Genomic DNA, 25,825 nt, shown 5'->3' on the forward strand with positions numbered 1-25,825 from the left:
CCTGTGGGGTTCCCCCCAGCCAATACACCTAAACACCCTCCTCCCCAGAGCCCAACCATGGCACCCACCCTTCCCCAGATGACCACCTCCCCCCAGCCCAGGGATCAAGGAGAAACAGCCTGATAAGCAGTCCCAGAATTTCCTGTGTGCCACCCTCTCCTTGCCTGAGGACATGCTGGGAACTGCAGCTGCCAGGAACTCCCTAGCTACCTCTCCCTCCCTCCAGCAGCCCATTTCTGTGGGGAAAAGGAAATTCTGCGCTTACAATGTTAATTTCTTCAAAATTTTGCATTGCATACTGGCGTAGAATAACTTCTCACTTTACAGTTACTCCTGGGGGAAAAGTGTCATAGTTTATCTTGTTTTGTACTGAGTCCTGGCTACTATCATGGAGGATATTTTGTACTTTTACTTATCAAAGGATAAATAATTGGTTTGATGCTATTTCCCCGACTCTCTCATTAAAAGGCAGATCAGAAGCGGCGCACAGAAATTTCCTTACTAGATGACATTTCATCGCAATGTCCGATCGTTTGGGGCAAATAACCAAGGGAAAGGATGGGAAAAGCAAGTACTCGACTCTCAGCCTGTTTGATAAGTATAAAGGAAAGTCAATAGAAGCTATCAGAACTACAGGTAAGGAATGCCAGAGGCAAGCTAGTTAAGGTTTTTCTTGCAGGGTATGTCTTTACTGCAGTGTTAATTCAGTTGATTGGCACCTGCGTGTGAGCAGCCACACTGCAAAACCAAACTTGAGTAATATGTCCCTACTGGTGCTACCCTCACCTGTGTATGTCGCTAGGATTTCTGAGGCTATATCCCATGGCTCTTTGGTGCAGTAAGCTGCACTCTGATGGTTGCATGTAAGATACAGGAGGCAATTGTCCCACTCTGCTCAGTGCTGGTCAGGCCTCAAGTGGAGTATTTTGTCCAGTTTTGTCCACACTTTAAAAAAGGTGTGAACAAATAGGAAGAGTCCAGAGGGGAGCAACAAAAATGATAAAAGGTATAGAAAACCTGACCTATGAGGAAAGCTTTAAAAAAATCTGGGCCTGTTGAGTCTTGAGTAAAGATGTCTGAAGACGGACCTGATGATGATCTTCACATATGTTAAGGGCTGTTATAAAGAGGATAGTGATAAATTGCTCTTCATGTCCCCTGAAGATAGGACAAGAAATAATTGGCTTAATATGCAGCAAGGGAGATTTAAATTAGATATTAGGAAAAACTTGCTAACTCTAAGGATGGCTAAGTACTGGAAGTTGTGGAATCCCTGTCATTGGAGGTTTTTAAGAACAGGTTAGACAAACACCTGTCAAGGATGGTCTGGGTATTCTTAATCCTGTTTGAGCACAGGGGACTGGACTAGATGACCTCTCAAGGTCTCATCCAGTCCTATATTTTTATGGTTCTTTCCCTGTTAGTTGTGGGAGAACTTGTCGGTTCTTTGGGCACATGGGGGAATTGTGGGAAGGCATTGGAGGACTATCAGCACTCAATCAGTTTAGCCTGTGTCCTCACTGCAAAGTGAACTGGTTACCAGTTTGATTAAAAGCCTCACTCAGGTTTTAGTCTATGCCCCAGAACAGCTAGCCGGGATGTAAAGCAAACTAAACTTTGGCCAGAGATTTTTTTTGTGTGGATTAGAGCTGGGTTAGGATCCCAGGTGAACTCTGCAGTGAAAACATACCAGAAGTGGGGATACTGAGGTCAGAAAACTGAAACTAATAAGTTGGATTTATTCTGAACTCAGTGTGAGATGGAAGAGTGGACAGAAGGAAGATTATCTCAATTTAGTAAACTAGGTCTAGTGGTTAGAGCAGAGGGGACTTGGATCCAGGACTGCTGGATTCTATTTCTAGTGCTACAGATGTGTGGCCTTGGACAAGCCACTCAACTCCTCTGTGCCTTTACCTAGCTGTGAAATGGAGATGATAATTCTATTTACCTACGCGAATATAGGTGATGAGACATAATGCACTGTTTGGAAAGCACTGTGAGATCCAACAGAAAGACAGGTTCAGTCCCAGAAAGTTGACTGAGTCAGTCTTCCTGCTGGAGAAGGTAAACTTGATGTTTTATGTGCTTTTCTAGGTGAGGCTTTGGGCTATGGCTTTAAATAAAAACCCAAAGCCTTGTCTGATCTGCATCATTACTAACAATCCCAGGACACTTTTCATAAGAGGAAGGTTTTTGCCTCTGTCCTTGGCCAATATCTCCTGTCCTGTCACTGTTTTGTTTGGATTACGTGTCAGGTGATTGTCAGTCCACTACAGAGGTGACAGCATTGCAGTGATTCTTTTGGAGGAGAGAGTCTGTATAAATGTGAAGTATTAATGTTATAAAAGTGCAAATTAGCATTGCTGTTGCAGTGTGATTCTGCAGGTTAGGGTCAGATTTTTGCCACCCTTACTCTCAGTAAATAGTACATATTTGTCCCATTGAAACGTCTTTTTGTCCCATTGAAACAAATGGGACTATTTGAGGGGTAAGGCTCTAATTGAGGTAAATGAGGGTGGCAGAATCTAGCCCTTAGTGACCTGCTATCTCTCTTACCAGTTATTCCTAGACATGGCTTACAGAGTCTTGGGAAAGTTGCTGCTGCCCGGCGCATGCCACCTCCTGCAAACTTGCCAAGCTTGAAGTCTGAGAACAAAGGAAACGACCCCAACATCATTATAGTACCCAAGGACGGTACAGGATGGGCAAACAAGCAGGATCAGCCAGACCAAAAGAGGCAAGTGGAGCAATTCTTATGCTAAACCCTCTCAAACAAGAAACAGAAATTATACTCCATCATGCTGAGCATTCTCTTTGAGCTTTACTAGTGACTTTTCCTTGGGTGGGATTGGTTACCATGTACATTTAAGAATACTGTTGGACTACTAGATCTATAGAGCCCTGCGTATATACAAAATTTGTATCTGAATCCGATCCACAAACATGGTCTGCGGATAGAAAGCAGATATCCACCGATTTTGAGGGCTCTAAAGATCCAACCTCTCTCTTCGTTCCTCTCAGCAGGAAGCACTCTGAATCAGTACTGAGCCAGTGCACAAGGTTCATATGAGGAGCCACTGTATTGCTAGTGTTGACTGTCTCCTTTACCCCGCCTAATCTCAGTTGTTCTGTTGTCCTTTCCCAGTTCCAGTGCGACGACTGCACAGCCGCTGGAGTCGCTGCCGCAGCAGGGTTTGCAGAAATCTGTCTCCAATTTACAGAAGCCGACACAGTCAATCAGTCAAGAGGTAGGTGCAAGTGGTGCTGATGACTACTACTCAGTTTTCCCCAGGCCCATGTAGCCTAGAAGTGGACTGATCATAGATCAGTGACCTCTGGAATGTTCTGCTGCTGTTAAATTATCAGTCTAGGCATATTCCTATATACCTTAGAAATCTATAGGAAGAGTTTAGCTGAAACCTACAGAAAATGGCTGAAATAGAAGGAACTTCATTTTCATTTGTTAAGCACTTTATTTTGGTTCTCATTTAAAGGTAGTTAGGTGACAACAGATCCAGTTGCTACTTCTGGCCAAAGGTTTCACTTGATAAGAAGTGATGTGGTTGTGTGTGACAAAACGGCGAGTGTCAGGGCCTGAAAAAATGAGACGTTTCCCCCACCAGTGAACGTTCAGACCTAACCCCTCTATAGCTGCAGAATTTAAGCTTCTACTGTAGCTAAAAATTCCAAACCTGTGAGATTTTTGGAAAGTCAGAGCAGAAGAAGGGAGGTTGTTGGGTGTATGAGAGGGAGTGAAAGTCTTCCAAGCATAAGATGTGGCGTAGAAGAAGGCTGAAAGATGAGTGGAAGAATGTGTGGGAAAAGTGGCAGAGAAGGGAGACTTTGGCAGGGGAACAGACTGAGAACAGGCAAAGGAACTAGGGAAGCCAGTGAAAGTGTCTAAAGCAGAAGTCAGGGTCAGAGTGAGGAAGAGGATTTTAACTGCAGCATTTTGGATAGATTGGAGTGAGGGAGTTGCAGAGAGAGGAGGTGGCGGTCTCAGTTGGAGGGCGGGGGCACAATTGGGATCTAGTAACATCTGGATTATACAGAGATCTGACCATGATAGCATTGTCTTGATTTGCTTTCACTCAGAAGGTGAGGAACTGTCACAAAGGCCCTTTTTTGTCCCCCCCTCCAGAGTACAAATTCAGTGCCAGGTGGACCAAGATCATGGGCACAGCTGAATGGAAAGCCAGCAGGACAAGAAGGTGGTGAGTATGATTATGAATAATGGAGCAACATACGTGCGCACTGTTTTATAAACACACAGGATGAGGTCTCTTCCATGCTGCACTCCCCGTCTAGTGGCTTGTCTAGACATAGGTAAACTTGCACATAGACAGTGAGGTCATTACTGTCTGTGCTGTTAATGGCTTCTGCTTGACTGAGGATCCTGAAACCAAGGTAACATTTTGAGCAGAAAAATTAACTCCTTAAATTGGGATCTCAGTCTGATTGGGAATATGGCTTCTTTATACAGGATGTAGGTTCTAGTTGCCATGAATATTGGTGTTTAAGAATGGCGGTGGGCCCGTGGCACTGAGCTTTTAACAGACCAGGAGCCACTAGCTTGTCAAATAAAATTGCAGCATGTCTAAAGAATTAAATAGATTTAGAATGCAAAAATAGCTGTAACAAGCTTATGAAAGCTGTCTCAAAGCTCAGTCATCAAAGCAGAAGCTTACACTTACCCGAGGTGACTACCGGCACAGATACATATTTAACCTTTGTATCCTTCTTTTTAAAAAAAAAAAAAATTGCTGCTTCCTCTGAGATTGTTGCCATATGGACCCCATCTAGGGTAGGTTTTAAATCTGTGGGTCAAATTAGCATCTCCTAGAGAACTGGTCAAACATTGCCCTCTAAGACAGTGCTAATATTCTTTGAGAACTCAGTGTATATCAGGCCATTGTTAAGATACAGTACTTAAACCTGAGGAAAGAGCTACATGCAGGGCTAAGAGGAGCTTAATTAGAGGATAATTGAATCATAGAATCACAGAAATCAGGCTGCAAAGACTTATTAGGTCATCATGTCCTCTGTACCTTTTCTGCATCTGCTTTGAGCAATTGCATCTACTTAAATCAACAGTTCCCAGTATTAAAACAAGGATTGAGATCTTTGCCCATTTGCTCATTTATTTTAGTTATTGTGTCTTCCTTAAAGATCTCATTTTTGTTGAAGCATTGGAGGAAGTGGAGAATTTTGTAAATCTGCTGTACTGTAATATGGTATGTGTGTTATGAACTGGGGTGTGAATACTGAAACTGTATATATTTCCTGTCCAAAGGAATCTTCAGGGAAGGCTGTTTACGCTGCATTGCACTTACCCCAGTGCAGTGGATACTGGGGAATTAGGCTCCATGCTGTTGATACTGGCACACGAATAATCCTTCTGTTGTGCCGCATCATCTGTTTGGGAAAAGCTTGCTTCCCGTGCCCCCTTTTGCCAAGTCATAACATAAATCTGTCCTGAAGATGCTAGTTAACTTTAGCTGTTCATGCTATTAGAATTCTCACTATTCAGACAGATCAGTGCGGTAATGCAGTATAGTTAGGAACTTTGGTACTATAAATGTTTGAGGTGTGACCCCATCTCGTACATTTTACGAATGTAAGAACGGCCATGCTGGGTCAGACCAAAGGTCCATCCAGCTCAGTATCCTGTCTGCCGACCGTGGCCAATGCCAGGTGCCCCAGAATCGAGTGAGCCTAACAAAGTCATATCAATGTGATCTCTCTCCTGCCATCCATCTCACCCTCTGACAAACAGAGGCTAGGGACACCATTCTTACCCATCCTGGCTAATAGCTGTAAGATTGCCACGTATTCGCAGGGGCAAAAGAAAATGCGAGCCTGTTATTTGCAGGCTGCACGTGGCAACAGACTATATAGGTAGAGATGCAAGAGAGAGTATGCGGTCACGAGGCAAACTGCAGACCACACACAACTAAAATTAATCTAATTTAAAGTTTTATTGGAGATGTATACAAGGGGTAAGGGAGCAGCTTATGATTAGCTCTATAGAGTTAACAACCTAAAACACACATGCCTATATCTACTAACAATATTTCCAAAAAAAAATGCAGCATTTAGTAATAACTGAATACTTACAAATCACAAAACCAACACATCTACGACGGCAAACGTAGAAGCTCTATTTGAAACACGTGAGCTGAGAGAGAGGCTTCGAGGTGATCAGGCTCGGTTACGGCATACACGGCATACACGGGATACACGGGACACGTTTTCTCCTCTCTCTGCCTGCACATGGCAGGGCAACCCCTAAAATACCCACTATGACATCACAGAAGTGTCATAGGGGACGGGGCCCAAAACCTGTGTGTGTTCGCCTCTGATTGGCACAAGCAATGTTTACACCAAATAGGGGAGCAGGTGCCAAAAGGTCTGGCTTCGCCCCCAAAAAGTGAGGTAATGCATATTGTTGTAGAATGGGTCCAACACTGAATGACAAAAGAAGAGGCCAGGACAATACCGGTCTGGGCAAGTACTACAGGATGCAGACAGGAACTTATTTCAACAATAGCCATTCATGGACTTAACCTCCAGGAATTTATCTAGCTCTCTTTTAAACCCTGTTTATAGTCCTAGCCTTCACAACCTCTTCAGGCAAGGAGTTCTTACATTTTAAGACTGATAACTTTTGCCAAATGTTTTGTTTGGAAATGCTACGTATAGTACTAACTTTTTTAACTGGAAACCATTTTCAACAATGGGATGAAGAACCACGGTTTTGACCATGCAAGATCCTATGCTGTGAAAGAGCATCTATGAACATGTTACAAAGTAACGTTTTTTAAAACAGTCTCTCCAGAATTTAAAGGAACACTGTTAAAATAGGTTATGCTCTAAATTTTAGTAATCTGTAAATGTTTTTGTGCTTTTACCAAAAGTGATAGAAATATTTTCATTTAAACTAATTTTTAAAGAAATTGTAAAGTAAATGGTAGGGTGGATTTTGTTTTGGCTTTTTTTATTGGTTGATTTGTGTTTTGTTTTTAATTGACTAATCCTCTCCCTTATTGGAAACTTGAATACAACAGCGCTGACTTAATGTATGAGTTCCAGAAAGTGAAACTGACTAAACAGGCCAATTCTGCTTCACTCTTCAGAGCAGAATGTTAAAGATCTTCTGGTGTGTTTAATAAGCACAGGTGGGGTATATAACATACAATTTTGAAATGGGCATTTTATTTGGACAGTGCCCCTTCTTCTTCGAGTGCTTGCTCATGTGTATTCCACAGTAGGTGTGCATGCTCGCCACGTGCACTGGTGCCAGAAGTTTTTCCCTTAGCAGTACCTGTGGGGGGAGCGCTGCTGCGACCCCAGAGTGGTGCTCAATAGCGCGCTATAAGAGGAGCCGCGCATTCCTCCACCCTCAGTTCCTTCTTGCTACCAGTGACAGTGCATTGGAACTACCTGCTCCAGCTTTGCTGCAGCTCATCCCAGAACTCATTTCATCGTTAGTAGTACCTGTGTTAGTTAATTCAAGAAAAGTTTCAGTTTAGTCAGTCAGTTAGTGTTTGGGCCGGGGCATGCCCCGGCCCCAGGGTGTAAATCATGCAAGTCTTGCAGGCATTCGATGCCCAGAAGTGACCTGCACGCCGACTGTCTCCACTGCCTGTGCGAATCTCTCAACGACCACTGTAAGATCTGCAGGTCCTTTAAACCCAGGGCAAAAAAAGAGAGAGACATTAGACTTTTGGGCCCGTCTTGTGGAGTCAGCACTGGCTCCATTCCCGGTACGCCGAGTGGAATCGTCATTGGGAACTTCGTCTTCAGTGCACAGCGATCTCTCGGCACCTCCTGGTGGCTGGCACCGCTCCTTGTCGAAGAAGCAGAGAAACGCTGCATCTTCTCAGAAGCATCGAGAGAAAGCAGGGGGTGTGGCTAGAGCCGTGTTAGGCAGCCCCAGTTCCCCCCCGGGCTCCAGAGCTCCGACTCATGTCGAGCGGAGCACCCGGTTGTATTGACTCAGTCCTCTCTGGATGTCTGGGTGCCCTTGACACCAGAGGCCCTGCAGGCGGCCAAGAACATTATGACTCTGCAGGTGCTCGGGGCACTGCCGGCTCCTGGACTCTGCTCTAGAGGCAAGCCACCGCTGGGCTATTGAGAGTCGACGCTGACCCAACACAGATCCTGGTTGGGGACTGCTCTCGGGCCCGCTCGCCGCTCAGTGTCCTGTCAGGACACAGTTCCCGGCCTCTGCTTTCATCACCCACCAAATTGTCTGATTGAGTGCTGTCGGAGCGGAGCTCCAGGCTGCTCCACACTGAGTAGGGAGTATCAGTGGGACAGGCACAGATGCCGTAGATGCTCCCATTCTCGGCTAGATCTGGAGGAGGCAAGGTGTTCTGAAGGGTCAGGCATGTCCTCCTAGAAAGTAAGAAGCCATTCATGCGCCGAGCCTACCTAGTGAAGTGGTCCTGGTTTTCCAGGTGGGCGGGCAAACGGGGTATTTCCCCAGTGACTGCCCCGATCCAGCTTATTCTTGAGTACCCCCTTCACCTTAGAACTTAGGGCCTTGTGCCTTCCTCTGTCAGGGTGCACCTGGCAGCTATTTTGGCATTTCATCCGCTGGTCTAGGGCTGCTCGGTTTTCTCCCACGCTATGACTGGGCGTTTCCTCAAGGGGATAGACTGGTCCTTTCGTTATGCTAGAACCCTAGTTCCTCAGTGGGGTCTAAACTTGGTGTTATCTTGTCTAACAGGGCCCCCGTTCAAACCCCTGGCCACATGCTCATGGTCTCACCTTTCATGGAAGATAGCCTTCCTCGTGGCTATCACTTCAGCTTGGTGGATTTCGGAGCTCAGGGCCCTGACCTGCGACTCCACTTACGCAGCCTTTCACAAGGACACGGTGCAGCTCTGCCCACACCGTGCATTCCTCCCTAAGGTGGTCTCTGTTTTTCACATGGGCCAGGACATCTTCCTGCCTGTCCTCTGCCCCAAACCTCATGCCTCTAGCAAGGATTGCCTCCTCCATATGCTAGATGTGTGCAGGGCGCTCGAGTTTTATCTGGACTAGACTAAGCAGTTCTGCAGGTCCTCGCAACTCTTTGCCGCTTCAGCTGAGCCCGTGGGGGGTCAACCGATCTCCACCCAGAGTCTTTCCTGGTGGATTACATTGTGAATCCACACATGCTATGACCTGGCAGGGGTTCCCTCGGCACCTATTGTGAGGGGGCACTCGACAAAGGCTCAGGCCTTGTCGGCTGCCTTTGTGGCCCATGTCTGTATCCAGGACATCTGTAGAGCTGGTCCCTGGTCCTCAATACACACGTTCACGTCACACTATGCGATTGTCTCTCACACCAGGGATGACGCTGGCTTTGGTAGAACTGTGCTTCTGCCAGGGAATCTATGAACTCCTACCCACCTCCATCAGACATAGCTTGCAATCACTCGAAGAAGAAAGGACAGTTACCTGTTCCATAACTGGCATTCTTTGAGATGTGTTGCTCATATCTATTCCACATCCCACCCTCCTTCCCCTCTGTTGGAGTTGGTCCGGCAAGAAGAAACTGAGGGTGGTGGGAGTGCGTGGCTCCCCTTGATAGCTAGAAACTCAGCAGAGTAACTCTCCAGTGAGAACAACTGAACCTGGGCAGATCTGGTCAGTGATCTGTATCTTAATGCTATAAAGGAAGGCAGTATATGTACCACAGTATAACACTTGATGCTTATTTATTACTTCTCACAGAGAACATTACAGGGAGCATAACAACATAATTCTGCTGTGGACAAATAACAAAAGTTGGAGGAATCTGAATATAAACATTGAGTGCTTCATAGCATTTCTGAAGTGAGCTTGCTGAATTTTCATTTCCAGTTCAGTGTGAATGAACATATACAAAAATAATCAGGGAGCTGCAGAACTTTAATTAGTTTTGTTGAACACAGGAATTTAAATGAAACCCATGCATTAGTAGTGGCTAGGTACTTCAGTATGGACGTGTGTTGTCATGTGAGCCACAGCCAGACATGTCACTAACTAGTTAGCAAATGCTGGGGCAGGCAATAATTTGTGTTTGTGCTAGAAACTGAGATTTTCTCAAAACATTTTTGTGCTGTGGTTCCTGGATGATCACAAACAAGGCAGGGCTGTTGAAGGAGGAAGCAGACTTGTCTTATTTGAGTTGTGCTTTTATTCTTCAACAGGTTCAAGGGCCTCAAGCCGACTATTATCCTTCTCTCCCGAGGAATTTCCGACGCTGAAAGCAGCTGGCGAGCAGGACAAGGTTGGCAAAGAAAAGGGCGCCTTAGATCTGTCGTATGGGCCAGGACCAAGCCTCCGCCCCCAGAGTAAGTAAATGGCAGCATATTGCATTCCTGCCAGCCACCCACAACCCTTTAGATTACTTTAAAAAAGGTGGAGAAATGGCCGTTAGGCCAGTCTGCAGTAGTTGCGCATGGTTCCTCTCCTGTATTGTCTGTCATTCCTACAAGCCTCCATGGTCTGCTTGTCTGGGCAAATTAACAACAGAATCTTGGGGCTGAAATTGGGTACTTGAGTTCTGCAGAACAGGCAGCTAAATATTTACTGTCATCTGCCTAATAATTACTTAAAAATCCCTCTTTGTGTGAGGGAAGAAGGTTATGTTGGGCTGTGGGACTCAAATGAAATATGTTTGATTGTATTAGTTCTGTTCTCTAATGAACATTTGTCCGTAGCGCAAACTATCACTTAACTGTAGCAGTACTTTTGATAGGAAATACCCACTATTGGGATAGCAGAGATGGTCTAGGTCCGTATTTGGGCTCACTGACGGCTAGGTGCATGCGTAAGCTTGCAAAGCCACTCCTGCAGCAATTCCTTAGTAACAGTTGATGCTATCAGTCTCTTCTATGAAATGTGTGTAAATTTTCCATTGTTCCTTGGTTTGTTCTTTCTCACCTTTGACTTTAATTACGAAGCCACCAGGTTATTCTGGGCCTGGAAACTGTTTGCTTGATGATCTTTGACATGTGTCCCCCCACAATCTCACACGTATTATTTCATTTTCAGATGTCACCAGTTGGAGGGAGGGCGGTGGGAGGAACATTATCTCTGCCACATCTCTGACCGCCTCCCTTCCTGAGCCGGGCATCAAGACCTCTAGCACAGGAGATGGAGCCCCCTCCTCAGTGAGTGCCAGCGATCCTAAGGAGCCCTCTCTCCGCCCGGCTCAGCCTATCCGTAAAGGGGCTTCGCAGTTCATGGGAAATGCGTACCATCCGCCCACATACCATGACATGCTACCTGCTTTTGTAAGTCCCTCTGCTCCCACGAGCTGTGTGCGCGCGTCTATTTCTCCCTGATTTTAGGATGTCACCGTTCCCACCCAAAGGAATTAATAGTGTGTGAGGGGAGGGAAACGTTATGTCTGAGTCTGTTAGCAGAGGCACTAAATTTCCATCCCCTCCCCTCCCAGGTATTGCTCTTGAGATCTCTTTCCTTATTTGTCTTTCCATTCCCATCTTGTAGATTTCTCTGACATTTGTCCTCAATAGCCAACGTTAATGCAACATTGATCCCCTCCATTCAGAAAGAAATGCCTGTGCCCGCTGAAAATCCTCATTACCTCTCAACTGGCACCATAAAGGATGGTATCCAGGATGACACCATGCCTGCCAATCAGATAAATCTGAAATGTTCTCCCTCCCTTCCCAACCCCAGCACTACAATGCCCTTGTAATATAGTTTGGAGATATATATATTTTTTTGGCAAAGAAAAACCACTATGTTTATCATTGTTCTGTTTCAGATGTGTCCACAGCAGTCATCTGAGGTCCCTGGATCACTGGACCGTGGGTCTTTCCCCCTTCCTCAGCTTCGGCTTGAGCCCCGTGTCCCTTTCAGACAATACCAGATGAATGACCAAGATGGGTAAGGCCTGCAGAACTGACTAACTTGCAGAGAAAAATGAATATAGGACAAGTTCCTTATCTTATGCAAGAGTCTTATGAATGAGCCAGCCTAGTGGATAAAGCTGTATGCCTGGCTTCATTTAAAACCTCAGTGTTTTGCTTCCTCTGCAGCAGGGTCAGGCAGTGTTACGGAGGCAGGAAGCTGAGCTTCCAGAAGATGAGGAAGTTCTGCACGTAGTTCAAGGAACAGAAGAATGTCAAAAGGAATACCATCCAATCCTAGGCCATAAGGATGGTGTCTGTGACCTATAGGCGTCCAGAAGGGGCTATTGGAGGCTCTATAATAATAAATGAGGGGAAGGAGGATTTAAAGGGCAATAATAGTTGTTTGTAGGCTCGCTGCATAAGCATGTGACACACAATGTTGCTTAAACTGGTGCATTGTTATAAACTGAAGGCTTATAGATTTCCCTGCGCTTTCCATCCTTCTCTTTTAACTGGTGTTTGCAGCAATATCTTTTTGTCTCACCATATAGAAAAGAGAATAGACCTGGGATATCTCGCCCAACTCGTCCAGTTCGGCAGCAAGGAGAGCGGGCTCCCCGGCCCACCATTATCAACGCAGAAAACTTGAAGGAGCTGGATGAACTTGACACTGATGCAGATGATGGTTGGGCAGGTAAAGTGCCATTACCTGCTTGCTTGAAGCAAGCAGTAACTACCCAGGGAGTGAAGAGAATGAGTTGCTAACCCCTCCATCCCCAAAGAAAGACACTATTCATTCCCATGCTCCCCTGCCCTCCACACAAAAAAGGAGGGTGTTCTATGCAATATGGCAGCTGCTGGTGGGTTAAATGATGGTACAATAGATGGTTCAGGTCCTCCCATCATACTGTACTCAAGGAACTGGATCTGAGGATTCACAAGCTTGATAAGACCATGTGGCAGAAAGGGAACCGGTAGAGCTGCTCTTCCCTTCTGGGAAAAGACTGAGTCAAAGTTAGCCACAATTCCTGAGAGTCCCATCACCTCAGTGCGTGCAGCTGAAGTATAGCTATGTATGATTTCGTGCACAGGATGCTTCATCTCAATTTTCATCCTCCCTGTCTGTAATGTATGCTACCACTGGGCCCTCTTTCTTTCCTTTTATGTATCCTTTCTTCACTCGCGCCACCACAGGCATACACGACGAAGTGGATTACTCTGAGAAACTGAAGTTTAGCGAAGATGAGGAAGAGGAAGAAGCTCTTAAAGATGGAAGACAGAAATGGTAAGAGGTGTCTGTCTGAGATTTCATTGATGCTGCTTTCATACATCTGGTTTCTGTTGCAACAAGTGTAAAAATTGTCATGACCTATTTAAAATTTGTTCTAATCAAGAAGAAAGGCTTAAACGCCCCTCAGCTTTATGGTATAACCTCATGGATTCCACTTCTCAAAATCTACGTTGAGACAGCTTTGTGGCGTAGATAAGACACGTGAATGGGCGTTAGGAGACCTGTGTTTTGTTCCTTGTTATGCCACTGATCAGCCTTGTGACCTTGGGCAAGTTACTTCATCTTTTGTGTACCTCATTTCTTCCATCTGTAAAATGATGGCGTTAATACTTGCACATCTTTACAAAGTGTTTTGAGTTCTATGGATGAAAAGCCCAATATATGTGCCAAGTATTTTTGTTGTTGAATTCTCTAGTCCCGCTTTCCATTGTATTGTAGCTTGTATAACATGCCTTCTTATGACTTGATGAATGAGTTAAAAATGTGTTTTGAGCTGATTTGGAAATGATAATATCAGTGGCATTTGTACAACAGGAACACCTGGGACCCCAGAAGGCAGCGACAGCTGTCCCTGAGCTCTGCAGATAGTGCAGATATTAAACACACCCCGGAGGAAGGAAAGAACTGGGGTGACCCAGTTGGTTTGTCTCGGTCAGTCGGCAAGGTGCAAGGCCCCCAGCAGCCTTCAAGGAAGCTGAATGGCTGGACCCCTGCATCAGAATATCAGGTATATTGAAGTTGCATAGATTGGACGCTTGATATAACAAATTACTCTGCTTCAGAATCCATGTTGAATTTTACAAACGGCAGTCTAGCTCGAAGCACCCATTGTGACAAAATGAAATCTGAGTAAAGTATGAGTAGTTTAGTGAGCAGCTAATCATAACACATCAGAACAGGCAGGAAGAGGATATTCTTTTGAGCCTTGCAACTCTGCTTCTAATCATTTGGAGGGTGGGTGCACTGGTGAATGATACAAAGCACTTTTTTTACTCCCAGCTGTAGAGATTTTCCTGTGCAACACCCCCAGTAGAGAGAGGAGAGGGAGAATTTTAAGCTGGGCCAGAATGCTTGGGTTGCCCCAAGACTTGTTTTGTTTATGTCAATTTAGTAATGCTGTCTTTGGAATTTGTGCACTGTGGCAATCAGTTTGCATCAGAAAGCAGGAGTCAGGTTTTTGTGGATTTTCATAAACTTCTTAAGTGTTTAGCAATGTAAGACTGAACCAAATGGGGTCGTGGACATATTCTCAGCTAAGAAGCTCTCTGTAGGTGGAGGGGAGGGGTTGTACCCCTTGTGTGGGATTAAAAAGGTTAAGCTGTATGAGGCTAGTGTTTTCAGATGATGCTTAGTGGGGTATTCCTTCCTTTGGCAGAAGCCCCCACTGGGATGTATTCTCAGACAGCAGTCCTTGGAGGATAAAGAAGAAAAGGTGCCCCTGAGACAGAAGTTTGTCCACTCTGAGATCTCGGAAGCTGTTGAGCGAGCCAGGAGGCGACGTGAGGAGGAAGAGCGACGAGCCAGAGAGGAACGCCTGGCTGCCTGTGCTGCCAAACTCAAGCAGCTGGATCAGAAATGCAAGCTGGCTCAGAAAACAGTAGAGACCCAGAAACATGTGGAGAATGAAGATCTGAAACCCCCAAGTGTGGAAAAGAAGGTGGCTCAGGAGAATGGTCATACGTTCCGTAGAGGTAGGGAAATGTTACTCACCTTGCTCCATAAAAGTTGCTTTTATATTATCATAATTGACCCCTTTTAGCTGAGCAGGGATGTAACTGTGCACTGTGGGGGAAAGAAAGTGGTCTCAGGCTGCTTTGAGTGACATCACAAGGGATCAATTGTTTCTAGTTTTCTAAAGAACATTTATTTTGGGTCAATAAAGTAGGGCCTCCTTTAAAGGGACAGAGTTGATTAAAAACTGTATTAAAAAGAAAAAAAAAAATCCTACCACCCCAATTTCCTTATCCAAGTTACAAACAACACCTTACTTGATTAGACAGACTTTTTACAGTCTGATTCACTTATTATGCCCTCTCTTCACTTGTCTCTCAATTTAGATGAGAACAAAGCCTCAGATTCCATTGTTGTTTATATAGTCAATGTCACTTTCAGGTTTTCATGCTTTAATACAACTCTGCAATATTTAGGGTGCAAATACTGTAGAAAATGTTTAGAAAAACTTTCAATTTGGATGGTAGGCTTTTTCAGAGCTTAAATTTGAAACAAACTAATTTAAGATGAGATTTGATGCAACCAGTGACACTTAAGTAGGTCCTTAAATACACAGCAAGCAGGAGGCTTGGGGAGCAGCTCCAAGGCAGAGGGTGGGAGCAGCACATGGCGCTGGGGGGAGGGACAGCTGAAAGCCTGCTGGGTGGCTGCCCCACAGGGAACTTAGGGAGGCTGCCAGTCCACCTTGGTTCCAAGCCGCCAGCTACAAAGGGCTGCTCTTCCTGCAAGCAGTGGACAAAGCAGGCAGCTGCCAAATGACGTTATAAGGGAGCATTGCACAACTTTAAACGAGCATGTTCTCTAATTGATCAGCAATGAAACAACGTTAACTGGGACGACTTTAAGTGAGGCGTTACTGTACCTGCACTAAAGCAATAGTGCAGCAATCTGAACTTGCTCAGGTAGCACTTTTGTTTTTTGTATCAAGTGTTGGGTTGTAGTCTCCTTTCTCTTCGTTTTATTCCCACAATAAAAATAGTTCTTCGAGTGCTTGTCCATGTCAGTTCCAGTCAGGTGTGCATGCGTTGCGTGAACGACAGCCAGAAGATTTTTCCCTAGCAGTATCTGTAGGGTCAGCCTGCGTGCTCCCTGGAGTCGTGCCCTCATGGTGCTCAATATAGTGCCCAGCCGACCCGACCGCCCCCCCTCTTCAGTTCCTTCTTACCGTCTGTGACAGCTAGCTGGAACTCACCGTTGCTCTTGCCTCAGTAAGCGCGTGCTTCTCAGTATCGTGTGTGTATATAGTTAGATTCAGTAGTCGTTTATTTAGTATAGATAGTTTTCTCTCATAAGTTTCCTTTGGAGGTCCCCCCCCACATTTTCTCTGGCTCCAGGTATGCCTCGATCCCCGGGCTTTAAGCTATGCTCAGACTGCAGCAGGTTTATGCTGAGAGGTGACTCGCACACTTGTGCTTGAAGTGTCTTGGGGAGGGTCGCCTTAGGGACCGCTGTAAAATCTGTGGAGGGTTTCGCTCCAGGACCCTCAAAAAGAGAGAACAGCACCTCCGAGTTTTGCTTATGGAGGCAGCGTTTCGGCCTCAGTCAGACCCTGGTGTGGTAGACCCAGCCCCAGGCGTCGCTTGGTCAGTGTTCTGGCACCATCGATGCTGTGAGCCGGTGCTGAGGAAGGACTCCTCTAAGGACCCTCAGCACGCCCATGGCTCTGCACACAGGTCCAAGGCATCGGTCAGGCACAAGTCTCGCTCCCCAGTGCCTCCTAAAAGAAAGAAGGCTGACAGAGGGCGCTCCCCTACCAGCATCAGCATTGACTCCTCATTTAGTTAATGTGGAAAGGTCAACTGGATGATTAGTGGCAGTATTCTGTGCGTCCTGCAGGAGATCTGTGCTCTAGAACTCTGCCTCTTGCTCCACCAAGGGTTAAAAAGTTCCAAAAAGTGTATTCGAATCATAAGGGCAGAGTCAAGTGCCTTGTCATTAAAATGACCCTTGTGGTCAATGTAAGAAGTGGCATTGGGCTCAAAATGGATTATTGTTCATTTCTCCTTGGTCAGAAGGATGGTGTAGCATTGGAAGGTTTCGGTAGGAGGGTTGTGTGAGCAGAGCAGGGAAAATGGAATGATCTTTAGGGCAGTCTAAGGAAGATATCAGCTGAAATACTGTGCATATGGTAGAGCATAATAGAGTGGAATGGTAAGTTCACCTGTGTAATACTGTCACAGTGTGCTCACACCTCGTATGTGCAGTGTTCTCATAGGTATCCTGAGTTAGCTGCTTTATAATGTGGGCTATTCCTGTGGGCAGCAGAACTTAATCCAATCTTGTTTCCATCCCCCCCAGCTACTTCTGAATTCCATGCACAGGATGTCTCTGTTGGTTATCTAGAAGAGGAAACCACAGCCACAACAGTAGCTGCCCAAAACAGCAGTGAGGAGGAGATTAGAGAAGCCACATCCCCAGCACAGGAGTTCAACAAATACCAGAAATCACTTCCTCCGAGATTCCAGAGGCAGCAGCAGCAACAGCAGCAGCAGGTAAGAGGTCTGACAGCTTTCCCTTCCCCCCATCAACACACTCTCACATTCTCTCTCTCTCTCTCTCACCCTCATCAAATACTGTTGTTTATTTGGGGCCAAATCGTATGCTCACCACCAAGTAACTAGGCTTTGTGCTAGGGAGTTCCAGGGGGTGGGAAACAGGAATCCTCCTCCTAGCTCTGCTCTTCAGCATGCTTGGACACGAGAATCCCCTCCGGAGCTCTACGTGGGGATATAGATTTTCTGTGTAGGCTGCACACATCTTGCATGCTCTTGTTCACAGTTTCCGAGATTATAAGGCTGGAAGAGACCATTGTGATTATCTAGTTCTAGTCTGACATCCTGTAGTCCATGGGATTTTTTCCTGATTAGTCATGATGTAAAATTTCCAGTTATGGAGAGTCCATCGCAACCCTTGGAAAATTGTTCCAGTTGTTAATTACCCTCACTGTTTAAAAATAAATAAATTGAGCCTTATTGCTGGTTGAATGAGTCTAGCTTCAACTTCCAGCCATTGGATTTTTTTAGACCTTTGTCTCTTAGATTGAAGAGCCCATTATTATCAAATTTCTTCTCCTCGTGTACGTACTTACAGTCTGTGATCAAGTTACCCCGTAATCTTCTCTTAAATTAAAGAAAATGAGTTCCTTGAGCCTTTGATTGTAAGACATGTTTTCCAATCCTACATCTAGAGGTTTCTGTGGTTGGGGAAGCAGTGGGTGGGAGAGCAGGTTTTGCCTCTTTGTCTCTGCCATTCACTTTAAAGAATAGTACTAGGCCAGTGGTTCCCAAATGTGGTTTGTGGCTTGTTCAGGGTAAACCCCTGGCGGCCCATGAGACGCTTTGTTTACCTGAGTGTCTGTGTATGGCTGCGGTTCGCTGTTCCCGGCCAATGGGAGCAGCAGGAAGCAGTGGCCCGACCCACACCGCTTCCTGCAGCTCCCATTGGCCGGGAACGGTGAGCGGCTGTACCTGCGGTTGATCAGGTAAACAAAGTGTCTCACGGCCTGTCAAGGGCTTATCCTGAACAAGCCGCGAACCAAGTTTGGGAGCCACTGTACTAGACAATGATGTGTGAAGTGTTGATTTGTATGCTAAACTCGTCTTGTTGCCTCCTGGCAGTATCGTTTTAGGGTTGTGTAGTTTTTAAAACAGAGCTCTGGGTTGTGAGGTTGTTGTCAGGATGTTCTGAACCAAGTGCACGCAGGGGTGGATTCCTCTTCCTGTGGCCAAAATTAAAGGTGCAGCAGTGGGGTCTTCTCCTGCCAAAGCAGCACTGCCACCGTGGGCCTGATCTAGTATGGTATTTTGCACCCTTGGTTCCCATTGCCTTCAGTGGGAGCAAAGCGTGCTTAGCACTTTGCTGGATCAGGCCCCTTGTGAACATGTCCCCTAACTCCCACTGACCAAGATGTATGTCAGAGATATTGCTGCTCCTCAGGGAGTGGGTGGGTGCTAACAGGCCCGGGCATGCATGGAAAGGAGGCTGCAGGGGTGGTCAAACCTTTGTGCAATAGGTTTATTTTCTTAGTAGTCTTGACTCTAATATGAAATACATCTACTGAGAGTCCCTCACTCTGTACCCATGTTCTGGAATGTGGTCAGCTGTTTGCCTACTAGAAGAGCCCACTGTTGCATCTTTGGTTGGCAGATGATTATGCCCTGCCTCAGATGGGTCTCAGGGGTGTGGAACTGGAATGTGTTGCAGTCCACCTCCTCCCTGTTCTGTGTAAAGATGGTGTTTTCAGTTTGCCTGCTATTTGCCTTTTGTTACTCTGCGCCCCCCCCCATCCCTTTTGTCCTGTATTGGCTCCTTCAGTTAAGCTTATTTGTTTGAATTTTAAGTGTGTATTGGTTTTAAGTTTTTATTTCATTACAGAATGTTCTTCAGTGCCATGCCCAGCCTGGATTGCTTTATAACTGTGTTTTCCCCACCTCTCCTTTATAGCTGCCACTAGTCACTTCTGTGTGAGCAGCACTACAAGAGTGCATCTAGGCTTGGAATGATTAGAGTCCATTGTAATCCTTCACAGAGTAACCATTTATGCATCAGTCTCACAGGGAGCGTCTGTGGTTACAAAAAGCATAATTATATCTAGGCTTGGAAGGATTAGATTTTTTATTGGTAAATGTTGGTAAAAATTGATTTCACCATACACACACAAACACACACATACAAACACGCACACAAAAACTGGCAAGAAAATATACAATACGTGAAACTTACAGATAGGAAAGGTAAGAAAAATGACTGAGAACCAGCTTAAGGATATTTTAACATGTGATGTTGACAGTTTGTATTTTAACAGTTACAAAGCTTTTTAACTTTTTCAATCTCATTGTCTGCTGTCATTCAGTAATTGTCTGATGCCCTCATAAAATTTCCTGCAACTGTGCAAATTTAATATGATAAAAATTGAAAAAATGCTTAATATAAACATGGATGTTTTTCTATCAAATTATTAAAAAATAAAAATTGAATTCTGCAAAGTCTAATTATATCGCTAAATTAATATAGCCCTGATGTTTAGCTTTGGGTTTTAATAATTACTCTTCAGTGCCATGTTATTCCATAATTATTATTGTGGTTGATAGGTATTTTGGTGACTCAAAGATACAGCACTAACGGTTGCTACAGTTACTTTATATAAAATGGAGGCTGTCAAGCTCAAAATCCAATATTTCTAAATGTCCTCCCTGTCATACTAATAACATCTTGAATTATTACCACTGGAAGAATTTTTTTAAAAAGTCTTGGTTTATTTTTCATCTTTTGTGTGGCTAGTACAAATAGATTAGTTTCATTTGTGGTTCTCATCTCTTTGTGCTGCTTGCTCTTCCATTAGGGATGTTGCAGTCAAAAATGATAATACAACCTGCTGTCGTAAACTTAATTTTTTTTTTTCCCCCTCAAGATTCCAGTGCGGTAGATAAAGTAAAGCTAAGAATAGAGTCATCTTTCCTCTTTGATTACTTCTGCACTAAGGCAGGGAGAAAGCAGCTTTTAAACCTCAACCGGCTTCTCCTACAAATGCTTCATGCTGGGTATAGTACTTTGCTTACCTCCAGTAGGTGGTCCCCATAGAAGTCAGTTAGTGTTATTCCTGGTAGGAATCATTCACAGCTGTGACACACGTTTCAACCCCTACCAACAGAATTAACAAATTAATACAATCTTAAAATTCCTACCCCAGGAAGAGATTTTTATTCTGTGAAAAGGGAGGAGTCCCAGTGGTTCCTTGAAGTTCACTGGGCACTTCACTGTTGCTATTGATTTTACATGGAAGGTGCTCAAATACTATTAGTATTTATTGTTTTGTATTACTGGGCTCCATTATACTAGGTTCCGTACAAACCACAGAACACAAAGATGGTCCCTGCCACCAAGGGCTTACAGACTAAAGTATAAGATAAGAGATGCAACAGATGGATACAGTACAGTGGTGATGGACAGCAATATAAAGCCCTACAGGCTTGTCTTCACTGCAGATTTGGCTCAAGTTATCTACACTCAAGTTATCTAACTCAAGTGAGCGTAACCACACTGCAAAACAGCAACACAGAGTGATCAGATCTGCAATCAAGAATAGCCGCATCCCTACTGTGTTCCTAGCTGGAGCACTCCACCTGTATCTCCTGACAGGCAAGCTAGCTCGAGTGTAAAGCATCACTTAACTCTAGCTAGAGATTCTTGTTTGCGGATAGGAGTCAGATTAGGAGCAACACTTGAAGCTAACATGTTAGTGAAGACAAGACCAAAGACAGATGGAAATATTTTCAAGATCAGGCCCTTGAGGTAATTTTCATATGGAAAATCACCACAATAACTGCTCAAATTTACTTCTGTATAGCTGTTAAAATGCCAACACCTATTTTATTTTGTTGTTTAAAATATCCTGTCTCTTCTGTTTGTATTTGGTTCAGTACAGCCTTAATCAGGACCTAACTCCTGGGCATAAACTATTTGTCTGGCTTCCCTTTTGAATTATAAAAACAACATGAAGAATGAGACCAGAGTTCAAAGGGTATTTGGGTGCTGTCATGTTAAAAGCAGGGCCATAACTACATAAGTTCCCAGACCATTCCATTCCCTAGCTATATGGAAATCACAGCGGTTACTGCAGTCCTGCCTTGCTTCATGGGCTGGTAGAAGAGCATTAATTACTTCTGTAGTCTCCCAATACACAGCTCGTGCTGTGAGCTGGAACTGTGATTTACCTCATAACCAGAAGCTGACGCCATTGCAGTGACACTAAGTACCTTTCCCAGATCTGAAGACGAGCTCTGTGTAACTCAAAATCTTCTCTTTCACCAACAGAGGTTGGTCTGATAAAAGGTATTACCTCACCCACCTTATCTCTCTCTTGCAGTGTGACAGATTTGAATGGTAGGCAAGGGATTCCCTATTGCAGGGGCAGGCAACCTATGGCAAGCGTGCCAAAGGCGGCACGCAAGCTGATTTTTAGTGGCACTCACACTGCCCTGGTCCTGGCCACTGGTCTGCGGGGCTTTGGATTTTAATTTAATTTTAAATGAAGATCCTTAAACATTTTAAAAACCGTATTTACTTTACATACAACAATTGTTTAGTTATATATTACAGACTTATAGAAAGAGACCTACTAAAAACATTAATATGTATGACTGGCACGCAAAACCTTAAATTTGAGTGAATAAATGAAGACTCGGCCCACCACTTCTGAAAGGTTATCGACCCCTGCTTTATCGTCATGGTGTTGTGTCAAGATCAGAACTTTAGGGCTTTGTGGCTTGTTCCTTTCTCATCTGGTTGTCTCCATGGAGGAAGTAAAATGCTCTGGCTAGCCTGGAAGGTTGCATCTCTGTCGTATAGGCAAAATTTCCAAAGTACTTTGTCTTTCTAGTGGATAATTCAGTCATATGCATAGCACATACAGTATTAGTTGTGGCTAGTAAAGTACAGTGTGAATCCCACAGAATGGCTAAATGTGGCTGCGGAAATGGCTTACATGTAAGGTTGGTGGAGTGGCTTAGCTTTTAGGGGAAATAGGTTCTCTCTTTTCAAACTTAACTGTCTGATGCAGCCTGATTTTATTGCAGCAGTTGGATGTGTTACCTCAATCTATTATCCTGACTTAAGTTGCCTGGCACTGCTCATTTAGTTTAGAATGAATGAACTGAAGTCTTCAGTGCCTTTGTTATCAGGGAGTCTGTTTAAGTGAAATGTTAGACTCCCTTTGATGTTATTCTTGTTGATGATTTGAGTAGCAAGCAGCAAAGATTCCCAAGATTGTAGTGTTTGGTGTCTTTTAAAGGCCTTTCACACTTAAGCATACCTGGAATTGAGAGCACATTGTAGAAAAAGCAATGTACTTAGCTGGTATCCATGTTCCTGATGCTTATTATTAAAGAGATCTGTCTTTTTAAAAACATGTTGCTTTTGTTGTTGTCCTTCCCAGCCTCTCTTCTCCTAATGCTGGGTCCTGCAGGGAAGTTGTAATTTCGCTCTGGGATATTGAGCTGTAGTGGAAGCTCTTATACTGTGACAAATATGCCATGATTATTTCAGTGAGGGGTTCAGTGGGAGGAGAAGGGAGTTGACCTTTTAATAAACATTTGCAGCATCTGGTAACTTTGTAAACATAGTTTTAAAAAAATTGAATCAAGTTGGACCAATGAATATAACTTGTTCTAATTCGTTTTGTTACATTTTGAAGGTTTTCCCCAGAATATAAAATTCCTTCTGTGTGTAGTTTCTACTCGGACTTTTGGCTAAGATCACATGTCAAATCAGATAAATATCTGTTCTATTTCTTTATCAGGGGATTGTATCCTGCCCTGTCAGGGTAATGAAATGGAATGACCTCATGGTTGCTTCATCTCTCAGAATAATACATAGGAAATACTATATGATTTTAATGTTCTCTTAACTGAACTTATTTCCTTTTTAATGTAATCTCTCTAGTTAAAAAGTTTTAGTATTAGTAGTGGTGTCTATATGCATTAAATATCAAGTGATCAAATTCCCTCCAGTGGGAAGCATCTACATTATTTGAACCAGATTACTAAATTGCTGGAAAATGCTGTTAGAAATCTCCTGTGTCTATGATGTAATGCTGTGATCTAGCAGCACCAGGAATACTTGTGAGAAGAAGACAGTGTGAGCTGCCATATGCATCTAAAGAAGTGCAGGCTGCTCCCTATCAAACCTGGTAGTGAACTGCCCACATCTGTCGTTGCTCCTACCCAAGGCGGAAGGATGCTACATTCTTTGGTTGTTTTGAGTTTATAATGCAAGCTTGTGTGCAAGCTGGCCTACACCAAAGAAAATGCACTCATTACTCGTGTCCTGCTATGTACAAATGCTTGAGGATTGTGCTAACCTGTCTCATTGTTCTGCCTACCCAGGAGCAGTTGTATAAGATGCAGCATTGGCAGCAACAGCAGGTCTATCCTCCACCATCCCATTCCCATCCTCAGCGTACGTTCTACCCACCACACCCTCAGTTGCTCGGCTTTGATCCTCGCTGGATGATGATGCCGTCTTACATGGACCCTCGTATGGCTCAGGGCCGTACCTCTGTGGATTTTTACCCTTCAGCCCTTTATCCATCAGGTAAAGGGGTGTTGTTGTTTTTTCCCCCTACTCTGGGCTTTCTTACTCTCTGATGCTATCCTGACTCAGTTTCTGGACCGTATCTGTGGCCTTTAACCTATAATTAGATTCATGAGACTGAGAGTTGATGGGACCTTTGCATTCAGTAACCTGTAAAGAATTAATTGCAAAGGGCAAGCTACATTCTTTTGGGTTCTGACTAGTCCCCAGATGTATAATGCCTTGAGGACTGATCACTTTCCTAAGGTTTCAGGCCACTAGGAGTGCTGTGCCAGACAAGAGGGTGGATTTTTGGCTGTTGAGATGCAGGTTAGGACCCTTGGAGGGAGGAGCTATCCCAGTCGGCTTGGCCTTCCTGAAATCCCGTCTTCTGCATAACTAGCCTTACCGTGGCCCAGACTTCTCATCCTTGCTTTCTGTTGTCGACCCTCTCCAGGGATTGGGAAGAGTCAAAAGGGAAGTGGGGGCTGATGTGTACTTGGAGTTTGGGGTGGCATAGGGAATGCCTAGGAGTACCCCCATACCTAGTTATGTGGTGCTTGATGGCTCTCATTTCGTAGCAGGGAGAGACCCCCAACCCGCAGGAATGGAGGGAAGGGTTCTGGTGTGGTAGAGAAGGAAAGGAAGGAGTGGGCTGGAGATGGTTTTACTCACAAAACCTTATTAGATCCCCAAAGGAAAGGTAGGAGAAGTGAAAAAGTCCTGCCTCAGGTTATATGTTCCTAGCACTTGTTAATCCTGCATTTAATCTGCCAGAGACAGGCATGTAAACAGTAGGAAGAGTAAACCAATGCCTTATGTTTGTGATTATTTTGTATTTCTGACCCCCTCCCTCCGCTTCTTGCTCCTAAGCCAGTGAAGTTCTGGATTGCTGTGCTTAGGCTTGACTATGAAAGTTGCTCTAAATTGCGGCCCTAAGGATCCTTGCTTCCCTTTCATTCTGAGGCAGTTGCTTTCCTCTTTATATATCTCTTGATCTCAGTTTTCCTTTTTAAAAGAAGGTTTCCATGAGTGCATTCATCTACCATCCAGGAGGGCGAGGGAGATGACCTGCCCTAAGGCTGTAAAATGCTGCTTGGCTATGCGCTTCTAGTGTTACAGCTGGAATTCTTTCTTCTGTTCAGGAATTATGAAGCCCATGATTCAGCAGGACTCCATCAATGGGAGCGGCTGCAGGTCTGAAGAGCAGAACTGTCAGCCATCGTTGCAGCAGGAAAGGAAAGCTGCCTCCATGGACCCTGCCCCAGTGTGGGGCCAGGAAAGCTACACATCCCTGCAGAACAAAGGATACCCATTACCACATCAAAAACAGACCGAGAACATGAGCATGGAGGGACTGCATACCAGGTGAGGGCAAAATCATGCCATTCTGCCATGCACACTGTACTGGGAACGCCTCTTCCCTTTGAAGAGTGGGTTTGGGGTCTACACATAAGACTTCTTCAAAGATCAGGAGAAAGTATTTTTGGTCACCTGTGTTCCCTTGAGTGCTGTGCGTAGTGATAGGCTAAAACGCCATTGAGTTCTTGCATATAAGAAGATTAAATCCAGTATGTGTAATCAAAGCTTTATAACTTTAAAAACTATAGAGACTTTAACTGATTCTCACTGGACCTTACCTTTCTGGCATGGGGTTTTGCAGGAGCTCCCTCAGTGGGGAGAGGCAGTTTTTGCTTATGTAGACAGCTGTCACAAATTCTGGCTAACTCATGGGTGTCTCTTACTTTTATTTCATTCTTTAATCAGTGGTCCTTACCATTCTGACTCTGAATCAAGCTGCTAATTTTGAAATCACTACAAAGATTGGAAACTGAATCCACATTCAGTTCCTGAGTATACCTCCCTTGTTTTTATT

General features: G+C 44.6%; 1 protein-coding gene across 8 annotated transcripts in view; it reads left to right on the plus strand.

Moving 5' to 3' along the window:
• PRRC2B (proline rich coiled-coil 2B) overlaps positions 1 to 25,825 on the plus strand; it is an 80,655-nt gene that overhangs the window by 32,269 nt on the left and 22,561 nt on the right. For 7 of the 8 annotated variants that reach the window (XR_012654795.1, XR_012654796.1, XR_012654797.1 and 4 more), the window contains exons 2-15: positions 469 to 636; positions 2,560 to 2,737; positions 3,146 to 3,248; positions 4,142 to 4,214; positions 10,185 to 10,328; positions 11,032 to 11,273; positions 11,771 to 11,892; positions 12,410 to 12,552; positions 13,053 to 13,143; positions 13,684 to 13,876; positions 14,525 to 14,840; positions 17,179 to 17,372; positions 23,766 to 23,970; positions 25,095 to 25,317. Coding sequence is in view for 5 of the 8 variants with exons in the window: in XM_075060459.1 (XP_074916560.1) it covers positions 522 to 636; positions 2,560 to 2,737; positions 3,146 to 3,248; positions 4,142 to 4,214; positions 10,185 to 10,328; positions 11,032 to 11,273; positions 11,771 to 11,892; positions 12,410 to 12,552; positions 13,053 to 13,143; positions 13,684 to 13,876; positions 14,525 to 14,840; positions 17,179 to 17,372; positions 23,766 to 23,970; positions 25,095 to 25,317 (2,342 nt within the window). In the remaining 3 variants the exon portion in view is untranslated. The remainder of the gene's footprint in view (positions 1 to 468; positions 637 to 2,559; positions 2,738 to 3,145; positions 3,249 to 4,141; positions 4,215 to 10,184; positions 10,329 to 11,031; positions 11,274 to 11,770; positions 11,893 to 12,409; positions 12,553 to 13,052; positions 13,144 to 13,683; positions 13,877 to 14,524; positions 14,841 to 17,178; positions 17,373 to 23,765; positions 23,971 to 25,094; positions 25,318 to 25,825) is intronic. The other variant, XM_032797793.2, reaches the window with a different exon arrangement.

The sequence above is a fragment of the Chelonoidis abingdonii genome, chromosome 24 (assembly GCF_003597395.2).
Source record: "Chelonoidis abingdonii isolate Lonesome George chromosome 24, CheloAbing_2.0, whole genome shotgun sequence".
In the NCBI taxonomy this organism is placed as follows: domain Eukaryota; kingdom Metazoa; phylum Chordata; order Testudines; family Testudinidae; genus Chelonoidis; species Chelonoidis abingdonii.